This window comes from Pteropus medius, unplaced genomic scaffold, assembly GCF_902729225.1.
Source record: "Pteropus medius unplaced genomic scaffold, Ma_sr-lr_union100, whole genome shotgun sequence".
In the NCBI taxonomy this organism is placed as follows: Eukaryota; Metazoa; Chordata; class Mammalia; order Chiroptera; family Pteropodidae; genus Pteropus; species Pteropus medius.
In genome coordinates this window covers 16,780,470-16,794,663 of record NW_024346667.1, presented here as the reverse complement: position 1 = coordinate 16,794,663, position 14,194 = coordinate 16,780,470, and the positions used below count along the sequence as shown (strand labels likewise).

The 14,194-nt window shown below is 33.3% G+C and overlaps 1 protein-coding gene across 8 annotated transcripts in view; it reads right to left on the bottom strand.

The window, feature by feature from the left end:
- Positions 1 to 13,768, bottom strand: part of NEK1 (NIMA related kinase 1) — a 134,187-nt gene extending 120,419 nt beyond the window's left edge. For 6 of the 8 annotated variants that reach the window (XM_039876325.1, XM_039876327.1, XM_039876330.1 and 3 more), the window contains exons 1-3: positions 13,191 to 13,767; positions 5,039 to 5,193; positions 4,551 to 4,647 (exon numbers count right to left, since the gene is read on the bottom strand). In XM_039876325.1, the coding sequence (XP_039732259.1) occupies positions 4,551 to 4,647; positions 5,039 to 5,155 (214 nt within the window). In that variant the 5' untranslated portion in view covers positions 5,156 to 5,193; positions 13,191 to 13,767. Of the gene's footprint in view, positions 1 to 4,550; positions 4,648 to 5,038; positions 5,194 to 5,883; positions 5,938 to 13,190 lie in introns of all 8 variants that reach the window. The other 2 variants (XM_039876326.1, XM_039876332.1) reach the window with 2 other exon arrangements.
- Positions 13,769 to 14,194: the final 426 nt, after the last annotated feature.

Genomic DNA, 14,194 nt, shown 5'->3' with positions numbered 1-14,194 from the left:
AATAAAAATAGGTAGTTCAAAGGTAGGAATAGAAGGCAAACTTTTCACTCTTATGTAACATTTGAATTTTATATAATATGCATGTATCAAAAAAATAAAACCATCAAAACATTGAAAAAGAGTGTGTGTGTATGTGAAAGAGAGAGAGAGACAGGGAGACAGAGGTTAAACAGGGCCTGCCAAAGAGGTGGAGAAGTAATCCTGAAGTAACATGCTTGAGCTTTAGTACATGAACTCTGTAATGTTTGCTGCTGCTTAAACATTTATTATTTATTTTGAGGGTAAATACCACCTAAAATGTAAGGTTAACATAAAAGCCTTTTCTCCATGAGGTAAGTACTAATCTGTTTTGTATCCCTTCAAACACTTAAACATCTGAGTGTCAGCTATGTGCCAGGCACTTTTGCACATGATGTTGGGAATACAGAAATATAAGATGCCACCCATATCACCAATGGGCTCACACACCAATGGAGAAATCGCTTTAAAAAAAAAACGAAACGCAAAACCACCACCACCTAGACACTGCTTGAAGTTGAGGCAAAAAAGCCTGTAAAGCAAGTGATAAATCCTCAATGCATGTTAGAAAACAACCAAGGCTGTAACAGAAAAAGTAATGAGGATGCGAGCTACAATCCCTCAGCAATGCATATGCTGTTAGATGGCTAACCCAAAGCCAGTTCTAACACTCTTCTCCCTTCATCACCTCTCACTTTAGAAGCTGGGGGAGGGAGGAATAACAGATTTTCTAATTTCCAGTCTCCCCTATACTTAGAGGTGGTCACTGACCCAGTTTTGGCCAATAAGATCTAAGAGGAAATCTGAACAGTGGCTTCTGAAAAAGCATGTGCTTATCTGATTACAGGAACAGATCCAAAAGAAGAGCTGCTGGTGCTACCATGCCCCTTCTTTTTGCCTTGGAGGCAGACACGTGCCTAGAATTGCAAGGTTAAAAGCATTAGGCTGAAAACTTATGTACTAAGGATGGCAGAGAAGACAGACAGAGCCTGCATCTTGATAAAACTACTGAACTGTCACATATACCCTATTACAGGGCTGCTTATCTTTAAGAATTAAATATTTTTCTCATTTAGGCCATATTGGTCAGATTTTCTGTTACTCGCAGCAAAAAGGAATCCAAATTTAGCCTCAAAGAAAAGCTTTTTTCAAGTAGATAGAGAAGCTGGATTTGGCAGTACCAACAGGAAACGAGTAGTGCGCCAGCACCTATCATCATGTATGAGATTGAAAAGCTTTCTGCTGAAAGATAGAAACACTACTTTAACAGATAGCTATAGACATCCAAAAATAGTGATATATGAATAACAAAGTAAATAAAAATGTGTAATAGATACCCAAATATACAATGATACAAGACAAACTCCTACATTCTCAGTAAGATCATTTTCTTTGAATTTATAAATGTTTGAGATGTAGATGAAATAGTAAAGTGTCTAATTATAATATTTAAAATTATAATCTAAATATACACTTACATACCTAGAAATGGTTTTTCTCTATTCTTCATATATGAAACAACTTTACCCAAACTTTTCAAGTCTATCTTTAATATCAATATCTTTTATTAATTTATCTATCAGTTTTTCCATATACATGATCTGTATTTCCTTTTAAGCCGACTGAAAGAGAGCACTTTTTAAATCTGTTTATGTTGTCACTGGAATTGGCTTATGTGCACGATTGTCAGGATGTAACGATACTGCATTTTAACTGATTTTAGAAGACTTACTATGATATTTAATAAAGGCAATTATGATGTCAATGTTTAATTTCTTTGATGCTTTTTAAACTAATTTTTCTTGAGCACCTCTATAAGCACTCAAAACTAACTCAGTGATGTCTGCTTCCCCAAAAGGATTTTGTTATTTAGTGTATTAAAATTTTTTGAGAGCATATTGTACAATATGAGACTTTATAAGAAATAATTAGTTTATAAGCTAAGACAACTTCCTGGTAAACACATTTTGGAATATTTTCCCTAATATTAAATTATATGTGGATTTTTTTTATAATAGTGAAATGAAAACTTTCTTGCAACAAAGAAAAACCTGAATCTGCACAAAGAAAAGGTACAAAATATTTCAAGAGAAACAGATTCAGAATTATTAATACAATATCATATTCCAGTGAATTTCAATCCTGAAGAAAGAGTCTTTGGGCATCAAAGAAAGATAAAGCAAGTTACCTCCAAGAGGAAAAACATTACACTGGATTCAAATTTTCTACAGAAACATTCAATGGCGGAAGACATAATATGCTTGTAAGAAGAAAAGGGTTATCAAAGGTACTTATTCACATATAAAACATGTCAGAAACTCTCAGAAATACAAATGTTAATTGTACTGCAGGAATATAGCATCCATAAGCTCTTCACGAAAAAAAAAAATTGATAAAATCTAGCCAAGCGAGAGATGAATTCAAATAACTCAGGAAAGGGGATGCTACAGTATAAAAGAACTAACAATAAGAACTGAATCTGTCTAAATATAGGCCCAAGGCTAAACAACTCTAAGAATTATAATTTCAAAACTAAAGACACATTATTATTTTACCATGTCAAGATGAACAAAAATCATTAGTAGGGAGGAACTGTAAATATACTAATTTCTTCATCTTTCATGGCAGAACTAAAAATAATGTCAAAAACTGACATTTTTTTAAACCGATCTGCTTATTTTTTTAATTGACAGATTTAAAATGTTTACATATGTAAGTTATTTTTAATCATTTCAGAGAATAATTAAATATCTGTGTTTTAGAGTTCCCAAAAGCTCTGTGAGAAACTAAAGCGGTCCGAAGAGTTACATGGATTAAAATTAATGAAAGATCATTCAGGTAAGGCAGAAATAGGGACGGTAACCAAATATACAGAATCACCAGATAAAGTTATACCATATAAATTTTAGAATGAACTTATAAGCTAGAGTTAGAGAGCTTGTGAGACATAGGAACGCTCATTCTCTTTAGTTTACCAATTCCATTCATACAGAAATATTGCTATAGCACACAGGTATCTGTACAAGATGTTCAGTGTAACATTATCTGTAATAGTAAACAACTAAAAACAACCTAAGCATCCACAACACACAACTGGCTAAAGAAATTATGATAGAGACATAAAAATGCATACAAGGGATATACTACAGTTGTTACATGAAAGCTGTAAAGAATGAGGTGCATCAATAAATAATGATATGGAAAGATATCCATGAGATATAAAGTGAAAAGAACAAGATGCAGAAACACATACATATGATCCCACTTGTTTTTAAACATCGAAAGCTATATGGACGCTCGTCTCATATAGGCACAGATAATACAATAAAGAATAAACACTGATGTATTAACAATGCTTACCATCAGGGAATGGGAATGAAGGTGGAGTGGAACAGAGAACTTAGGGTTCATGCATGTCTGTACTTTTTGAGTATGTCTACCATGAGCATTTATTCCTTTAAAATTAAATAGTAGTAATAATAAAATCTTAAAGAATGCGCTACCCCTCTTGAATCATTCAGATGTTTCTATGTGAAGCGTTCGACAAATACAAATATTTGCTGACATATATTTAAGTCTCTTAACTCGAGATATTAAAATTTTGCTGATGAAAGAAAAAAAGAAACTAAATGATAGATGCTATGGGGAAACATAAAGGAAATTCAAGGTCCAGGGAAAAAAGAGATGGTTAACACTGCACTCTTTCATATAAGATATAAATCCTCATTTTGCTGCCATAATAAAATAAATATAAATAATCTGGGTATCTTATGACATAATGCATTAATTGAGTCATATTTTTTTTAAGTATGTTCTTTTAGAAGATACCAAGTTTATCTGGGAGTAAGGATACTTTAGCTCTAATTCAGACTCGGAATCTAGCGTTTGATGTGACCCTGAAACAGCCATCTAAACAATCTTCTACTTTCAATCTAGATTATCTTTTTGTTTTGTAATTTATAGTAATTTTTTATAATAATGGGAATGACTTTGATAGGACTTTGATAAACCACCCTGATCTGTCTTCAGAGAAGCTTTGCCGAGTTTCTGCATTAACAAATATAATAGTATATATTTCCAAAACAGCAATATAGTTATGAAATTTAAGAACTTGAGAACACTTTCAACATACCTCAATATTATAATAATAAAGTATGCAGGAGAGCACTAATGAGTAAGATACTTTCTGAAGATCAGAACATTTTCTCAGTAGTAACACTGGTAGCACTTAAAGGGAGTTTAGTTTAAAAAGATGTAAATTGCTCTTCTTGCTTTGTCTAAATTCTTGTACTTACCACATTGTTTCCTCTTAAGTGATAATAGTACAGTTAGCCAGTATTACACTACACAGAGACAATGTGGTGTATTACCCTAAAATCAGACTGATACTCATATGTATATGTATTGAAGAAAAAACTATATACTTTTATTCCTAAGAATACATTCACAAGAAGATTCCTTGTAAGGAAAGGATCCAAAAGTCATCATATGGCTTAGAAATTTCTGTAACTCTCTTGAAAAACTTATCTGACCTTCAAATGATTCTCTGTACTGGACAATATTTGGATGCTTCATGTTTGCCAATACTGCAACTTCTCTCCTTGATTCTTCCCTTTCTTTATTGGACATCTTAAATGGGAGAGAAAAAAAGTAATAAATTAAACATCAATAAACAACCTAAAAGTCCATCGATAAGAGTGGTTAAAAAATAATAGTAACAATAAAGCACAGTCCAAATAAGATGATATGCCCAGAAGTTAAAAAGAATTGAACTGACAAATAAGAACACTTTCAGATGTTTAAACTAGATTAAGTTACAGGAGACATATAAACACGAGCACATATTATAGAAAAAAATATGAAAAGATATACAGGCTATTCTGAAATTAGTGGTTCTCTCTGGGGTTATGGCAATCTTTCACTTTAGGTATGCACTGCCATATATTTTTTTATTCTCTAACACTAAGACTTTTTGTAACCTGGCTATTACTTGAATAACCAAATGAAAAAATATACTTACTCTTGAAATGTTAATTTCCTTGATAACATACTGTTTTCCATCTTCTGTAGATTTAACAAGAATGGCTTTTCCAAATGAACCTTCTCCAATCTTCTGTAGTCTGACATATTTATCCATGGTTCTTTTTCTAAGTCTAAGGCATCCTAACTAATATGCTAGAAATAAAAAAAAAAAATTAACGGTTAACAGAGATAAGCATATCTTCCATTCAAATTCTAATTCCTTAGTGATTTGCTTACTTAAAAAAGATATTTAATATCTTTACTGAAAGTTAAATAAACTTTATCTCAGTTTTACTCACCCAACCTAGTTATGACTAAAAAGAGAAAAACAGTGACATTTTAATTTTATAAGAATGCTTCATAAAGTCACACACTATATATACTTAATGTATATGGAGAAGTATACTTTTTCCTATATGAATTAACTAACAGCATTACTTTATTATCTCCAATAAGAACACAGATTTAATAAGACTATTTTCCAAAGTTATTTAAGTAATTACCTCTTAGACATTTAAATTGTTTACACTGTTTGCTATTAAAAGAACTTCAGACAAAATTTCCATACTTACATTTTTACGTACATATTATAAAAATTTCCTTAGGATACAAGTTCAAAAAGTATGCACATTAAAGCTTTCAAACACATTGCTTAACTGTCTTACAGAAATGTCTAACTTATATTCTAACGAGCAGTGTCTAAAGGTGCCTACTCCTAGGTAATCTTTTAACACTAGTTATTATTTATTAAAATTTTTGAGAGACAATAAAGGGTAGTAGCTAAAGAGCACTGAAACCTTGGAGTCAGAGAGCCTAGGCTTAAATCCTGGCTTTATCACTTACCTGTTATATAACCTTGGATAAGTTACTTATCTTTATGTGTCTCAGTTTGTTCATCTGTAAAATGTGGATAAAAATGATATGCATTTATAGAGAACTGTTGGGGGGATTAATTTCAGTAACATACTGAGAACAGTGCCTGCTACACAGTGAGCACTATGTCACTAGTAGTTGTTACTCATTATGTTTCATGGAGGAAATGGTGCCTCATTTTTATTTTTGTTTTGCTTACCAGTGAATTTGAAAACTTCCATGTTTATTGAACATGTTGTATTTCTAATCTTTTAAATTACTCATTCATGTTCTTTGTCCATTTTCTACTGAGATAGTCTCTTTTTATATAAATTTGTAAAAGTTCCTTTAATGAAGATATTAGCCTTTCTGTCATAAATTCCTTTTTCCTTCTAAGCTATCTGCTTTTCAATTTTATTTAAATATAAAAGTTTATTTTGATATGAACAAGTTTATCAATCTTTTCTTTATATTTCTGCCTTTGGTATAATGAGACCTTTACCATACCATTTGATTAAGGTCATTAGTAGCTTTAGCAATAGTAATCTCAGGAGACTGGTGGGGACAGAAGCCAGAGTACAATATGCTAGGCAGTGAAAGTTTTAAAAAGTGAAAGGAAGGGGAAAGGGAAGGAGAGGAAGAGAGAAAGAATCACCAAAGCAGTCATTAGCATTGCCTATTGGCAAGATCAGCATTACTATGGAGATACATGCATTCACTATGTTAATCTAAAACTAAGAAATATTTAATTCACCAAACTTAGTCTTTTATATTTCCATTCATAGCAAGTAGGCTTCCTATGTATGAGTCCCTTCTCAGAGAAAATGGGTTTCTCATGAAGACTATATTAAAATTTCTCTAACAGTCTACTACATTTCTCATTTTAAATTAACAAATCCATGTTCTCATTTCATTTATCAATACTAAAATTTAATTTTATTTTGCTTCTATAAAAATGATCTATTTTTTTTAAATGAAAGAATTCATATTCTGGGCTCGTAAGACTAAAGGCCAGAACCTAGCCTGTGATAAAAATCAATGGGATAATTATATCTTATGAAATTTTGTGAGAAAGACTCTTCTTCTACCTTAGAAAACATTATGTAACTATTTTCCATTTCAAAATTTCTGTATGACAAAACTTTTAGCAACCTCTAGAGAAACAAGAAATTAACTATTATGATAGCACTACAGCATTATCAGTGAATTCAAGTAGAAGTCATTCCTAACATATTTTCAAGTCCAACTTTGGTCAAGTGGCATAATATAATGGCTCTCTGGACACCAGCCAGAATTTAATGATTTCTCCAGGGCACGAAAGTATATTACATTACTATGCTCCTTAGAAAAAATACCAATAAACTTATCTTAGAAAACTAAATTTCATCAATCAAATTACATTAAATAATAATCACATGAGATTATTTCAAAATCATCATTATTCTGTAACTTTTGCCCAGAAAGAAAAACACAATTAGTCAATTAAGTCCTGCCTCCAAATTTGGTTGCCAGTTCCTTCTGAAGGACCACGCTAACAAGATGGAAGCTCCGAGTCCCTAGTATTTGTTCTGTTGTCTACCTTATTACTGAGCATTGTGGTTCCAACAACTCAGTAAAGTGGAGGACAATCTACTACTCTGGTAGAGAACAATGATGACTCTAATTGCCATCAAATAATGTCAAGTGCAGACACCTTATGAACAATGACAGACTTGTGGTAGATGAGTCTCAGAGGAACTGACAACTCCTCCTTTTCTACAGAGTCCACACTAGACTAGTGTAGTACACTAGAGGAAGTGAAAGGAAAACATGAATGACAGATTACTTTCTATCTTTGTATTTAACATATTTAACCAAGTGACTTATTTCCTTTTTATGAGACTTCTCAGCTGAATTACAATCCTAGAAGACTTTCGGACCAAATGAAATAAAAGATAACAAAACGTACTATAGGCTTACATACCTCAAAAAATCATCATACTGAAGGAACAAAAAAATTCTATTCTAATTTCATTATTGTAACAAACTCAAATTACAAATAAATGTATTTGCCCTTTATACGCTTCAGGTTCCAACATCAAATGAAAATAACTACCAACTTGACAGCATTCTTAAGGTCTCTAACAATTATATTACTTTAATCTCTATAATACTTATCTTCCATTGAAGATATTTAAGGCACAAAATCAAAAACGTTTTTGATATCTGAGCTTTCCAAAGTTTTATGATATGACAAATAAAGCATGGATTTGGAAAAGAAAAGCTACGAGACCAAAAGCAAACCACCTGACTTCTCTGAGCCTTAGATACCTCATCTAAAAACACTAAAGAATAAAACATAATGCTCTTAAGGGCTCTACCAACTCTAATAGTCTATGACTCAAGGAGAAAAAAATAAAAGAATTAAATGAGTCAGAAAATAGGAAACTTCAACACTGTTTAGAGCTGTACAACTAGCCACACAAAGAGTATAGCCAAAACCTTTCATTCAGAAAAAATAAAAAGCCACAGGAGTAATTTCTTTAGCCTAAATCTTTAAAAAGTCAAAAAAAAAAAATAAACTACAACTTACAGTTAAACATACCAGACGGAACATATATATTCACCTCTACATCTTCCTCAAACACAATTTTAAAGGGATCACAAAGTAGAACATGAAAGAAAGCAACAGCAATAAAATTCTAGAAGCTGACAAACACAAAAACAAGCAGTAACTGACTTGGAAGAAGAGAGAAAGCTGGATCTTACACCGACAATGGGAAATAAGTCAATTCTTTCTACAGACTAACTCAATAACTGAAAGCACCAGGTGTCTCTGAGAGTGAGGATATTAGGACTAAAATAAGATTCGTTGAAAGACTGTGTGAAAGGCAGTTAGACACTCAGTTTGATTCATCCACCTCCCCCAGTTAGGTGGACTACCCCTCTTCTGGCTTGGCAGAAGACTAGCGATGTCTCTAGATTGGGGCCCTTCTCCCAGCGTGGCAGACTAGCGAAATCTCTAGATTGAGGATCCCTGACACAGCTGAGAATGGAAATATATACAGGCATGCTTCACTTTATTGCACTTCTAGATGTTGCATTTTTAACAAATCGAAGGTGAGACCCTCTACCGGTAAAAGGATTACAACTGGCTTTATTGCAGGAGTCTCAAACGAAACTCACAGTATCTCCCAGGTATGCCTGTACAATCTGGGAGATTAAGTGAAAGTCTACATAATAAATTATGAGACTCTGTTCTGATCCTAATGTTATAGCTTGTATCAGACGACCCCACTTCCTAAAACAATCATAAAAGCTGAGTAAAATACATAAAACAACAGATAGCAATTGAGGGGCTATAATCACTGAAAAGTAGGAACATGCTAATGAGTTCCACATTCACCCCAGGCTTTTCCCTGAAGACATTTTCCAAACTGTGGCATAGCAGAATGGAGTGTAAGTGGAAAGCAGTCTTACTAGGCTGAGGAGAGACAGGTCAGAGTTTAGGGCTGCCAAAATCCTGGAGAAAAGGAAAAAGAACACAAGAAGTCCAAAAATCTGCATATAAATTCCTTACCTCTCAGTTAACCCATTGCTAAATTGCATATACACAGAGCAAGACAAAAACAGGTTAGTCCTAACAAAGCCTAAAACTAGTCCTTGACAGGATCAAGGATTCCTGCTGATACTCCATCAGCCTGCCCAGAACAAAATACAACAATTTTTGGAAGAAAAGTGTTCCAGAAACTCTAAGACTTTTCATTTACAACTTCTAGCATCCAATCAATAATGATGAGGCATATGAGTAGTAGGGGAGAGGGGAGGATGAAGAGGGGAAGAGGGGAAAAGGAGAAGAGGGAAGGGGAAGGAGAAGAACCAACTAACCAAAACCAAAAGAGAAAAACAATAGAAATAGACTCACGAATGACTCAAATATGGAGTTACCAGTAGGGGACTTTAAATAACCATAATTAATATGTTCAAGAAAACAAAGGGAAAAGATGAACAAAAGTGACTTTTTTAATTACGGAGAATTTCAATAAAAAACTGAAATTTATTAAAAATTAAATTAACATTCTAGAACTAAAATATCTGAAATTAGGAATCCATTCCATGGGTTTTACAGCAGACAGGATACAAAAGACAGGATTAGTAACCTGAAAAATGAACCAAGAAAGATTTCATCAAAAGAATAGGAAAAAAATTAAAAAACAAAAACACATGAAAGAAAGAAAGAGGGAGAGAGGGAGGAAAATACATAAAACAACAGACAGGAACTGAGAAAAGGAAGAAATAAATTAGATGAATAGATGGATAAAAAGAATCAATATCAGAAATATTTTAACTCTTAAACTCTAAAATTAATGCTGTCCTGATAAAAACAAAAGCTTTGGGGATGAGAGTAATGACATAAGCTGATTTTAAAGTTAATATGAAAAAAAAAGCAACAATGAAGACTTGTTCTACTTGACATCAATACACGTTATAAAGCTGTAATAATTATGAAATTGGAAAATCATAGAAAGTCCAAAATTATATTTTTGAAAAAGTTTTAACTTGGTGGATGGCCCTGGTGACATTTCAAATTGGTAGGGAAAGATGGATTTGAAAGAAATACCATTTAGACAACGAGGTAGCGATGTGGGAAAAAAATAGTTATATCCATTTTATTTCCTTTAAATCAACACGAATTTCAGATGGTAAAATATATAAATGTAAAAAATAAGAACATAATAGTAATAAAATAAAACATGGGAGGATGATTTTTATAATCAGAGTAGAATAGCTTAGTATGACAAACTCAAAAAGCCCTAAGGGATTAATATGACTACATAAAAATCTCACATAACAAAAAATAGTATAAGTCAAAAATAAAATAAAAAAAGAAAAAAATTATATACTTCAGATCACATCACCAAGGACTCATTTTTCTAATAAGTAAAAAGTTCCTACATATTCATAGAAAAAAAAGATCCAACAGAAAAATGGACAAAAGATATGAAGTTAAAAGTTAATAAAAAGGAATATATTTGATGTTACTATGTGTAAAGGTATCCAATCTCTCATAAAAAAATACAATTTAAAAGTACAAAAGAAAAATTTTATTTTACCACACACACACAAAAAAGTACAAGAGATAGTATTTTTACCCATCAGAATGGAAAAATTAAGAAAGTTATACTGTGTTGGCGGGGAATATAAGGAAACAGAATATGGTGAGAATACAAATTGATATAAATACCAAGGCAATAATTTGTAGATATCTACCAAAATTATAAATGTTCAGACACTTTGGCCCAATGATTCCATTTCTAGGAACTTACCCTATAAATATTTCCAAGTGTATGAAAACGAAACATGTACAAAGCAATCCTCTGCAGCACTGTTCAGAATGGCAAAATATAAACATCCATAAACAAGTCAAAGTGAAAGAAGCAACATTTATATTGATATGGATTGATTTCTAAGTACCAGAATAATAAATGTCATACTCCCACTCATGTATTTAAAGGAAATGTGTGTATATTTACACTTACATTTAATTTTATACACACATGTATATTTATATATAACCTTTACATGCACACACACATAATTGCTTATATATGTAATATCTCTGAAAGAATACACAATAAACTGGTAATACTGACTGCCTTCAGGGAAGAGAACTTAGTTGAGAGGATGATTTTTCAATCCCTTATATCTTCTAAATTTTATATCTTCTATTCAAAACAATGAATTAAATTTAAATTTAAAAACAATAATAAATACTGATAGAAAAAACTAGGAAGAATGCTACCTAAATCAATTTCTCTGGTTAAAATATTGAAGAGTTCCCCATTTCCAAACTTCTAACCCTGACATTCAAAAGTTTTTCTATATGGCATCACTATTGTTTTCAAGTATGTATCCATGCTCCAGAAAAAATATCTTGCCTCTAGTCAAATTAGTCATCTTTCCTCACAAAAAGCCACAAATAAGTAATGTTTAGCATAATAAAATTTTGTGCACGATTATGAAAAAAGTCAGAGTATACGAATGAAAAACTTTATCCTCAACAATATGGGACATTAAGTCTCTTCAGCTGTATCAGCTATTTGGTGTTCTAAAGGGAAACATTGGTAAAGGAATGTCCACAGATTTCAAGAAGTCTATGGTACTCTTTGCACCTACAATCTATATATATAGTTCTCTCAAAATAATAAACACTATTTGGAATTGAGTGAGGGAGTCAATTTCTCTTCTCAGTAAGGAAAGTCCCTGCCTGATTGCTCATTACTCAAAAAAGCAGAAAGCAAAAATGGGATTCATACTACTTTTTTTTTTTTTTTCAAAATTTTTGTTTCTTTTCTCTGAAAGTCTCTTCAGGCAACAATTAATGGCTTCCCTAATGGAAACTACCAATATGTAAATAATTTATATTCATGAAATGGTGTCGTGACCATGATTTAGAAGATAGATCAGAATAAAATTTACCTGGAATTCAATATCCATGTATTATTAAAATGACCTCAAAAGAACTCCTGTGGCCAAGTTCCATAACCCTTACTAAACTTCTAATGGTGACTTATTGTGCAAAAACCTGCTTTCCCACAAAAAAGACTCCTTACCTTTCACCTAGAACAATGCCCAATTTTAAACTAGGTAGAGCTGTGGATCCTCTAATACCAGACAAACCTAAACTAGAAACAAAGGACTACTTCTCCCTATATTTGGCTCATCTCCATTATGTCTACAATATTGCTGCATCACAAGAAAAGGCTATTACCAGCACATTTTGGATATTACTTTTAAGCCTTCATAAATATTTCTGATGTTATTTAGAATGGCAATAAAACATTTTTCTGCTTCTTGTAGGTGGATCTTAGAGAATAAAAAATTAGGCCTGCATAAAAAAAAAGTTATGATGAACTGTGAAAATAGAACTTTTAATACTTTACATATGGAAATTTTTCAACTTATGGAAACTGAAATATAAGATTATAGGCTATCAGCTGCTACTCATTTTCTAATTAAAATGTATGTGTAATTTAAGATCAGAGACAACATATAAGCGTGTAGATGCTTATCCACACCAAGATTTCTATTATTTTAATTCCATTATCATTCTAGCTTTTTAAATAATGTCCGAGGATTGCTTTGTAAAACATGCTGTTCTTTGGAGAATTAACATTCTAATGAGAAAAGGATATTATTTTTCCGTGCATTTAAGGTAGGTATCCATGCAATCTCTACGTGAACGAATCTAAGGTTTCCTCATTTACAATATGACTTTACTATTTTGCACATCATTGCTTCCCCCAAGTGCAACTCACCTCAACGACACAGGGCGTTAGTAGGAATGACGGTGACGATCGATAAGCAAAAGTCTAGGTGTGGCAGTCTTCCTATTAGGCTTATTGAGGCAGAAGCATTATCCCGCATTTCGAAAATAACATCTTGAAAGAGAAACTAAGTCTGTCTAACCCGGAGCTCACAGCCCAGTATGAAAGGGGGCAGTGACACTCCCACACCTGACACTAGCCTTTGGCTGACTGCTCAAGCTTGACTCAGTCCTGCCTCGGGCAACGCCCCGTGAAACAGGTATACACTTCCTGGACGAAACAAACTGGTTGCTGAGTCCCTTGGAAACGGCGGGCGGCAGCAGGGGGAGTGCCTCAGTTACCGCCTCTCCAACTTCAGAGGTGGCTGCTAGTGGCCTCAGCGGAGTAGGGGTCGGGTGGGATTTGAGATTGGAAGGCTACCTGCCTGCCACGTCCTCCTGCTTCGCAATGCCCGCTTTAGACTCCGGGTTATGCGGAGAAATGCTTGGGACCCCAGACTGACTCAAACCCTACCGCCCCTAAACCCTTGAGTGAGTACAGAACGTGGACAGGACGGCGCGTCACTGGCGCTGGCGTGTGACGTCAGCGCGCGCGCAGCGGAGGTGGTCGGGATACAGCGGCGGGGCGTGACCAGGGCACTGCTCGCGGTAGATGTTCAGTAAGAAGATGGAAAAAAAAAAGAGACGTTTAAAGGATTATAGCAGAGCGAGATAAGGGCGAGAACTCACTACTGGAAGTTGATTTGGAATAAAGTATATTATAAACTTGTCTCACACATAGATACTGCACAGAGAAAAGGACTTTTTTAAAAAGGGCTATTAGGGGTGCCACATTTTAAAGTAATTTTGCTTTAAAAAGCAAGCCTTTATCTAGTATATTTTGGATGATTAAAGAACTTTTAAGTCTTGAAAAGCATTTTTTTTTTCAAGGTATATTTGTGGTTTCCTACAACTTTACATCTAATCTGTGTATAAATTACTTGCCGGTATATTGAA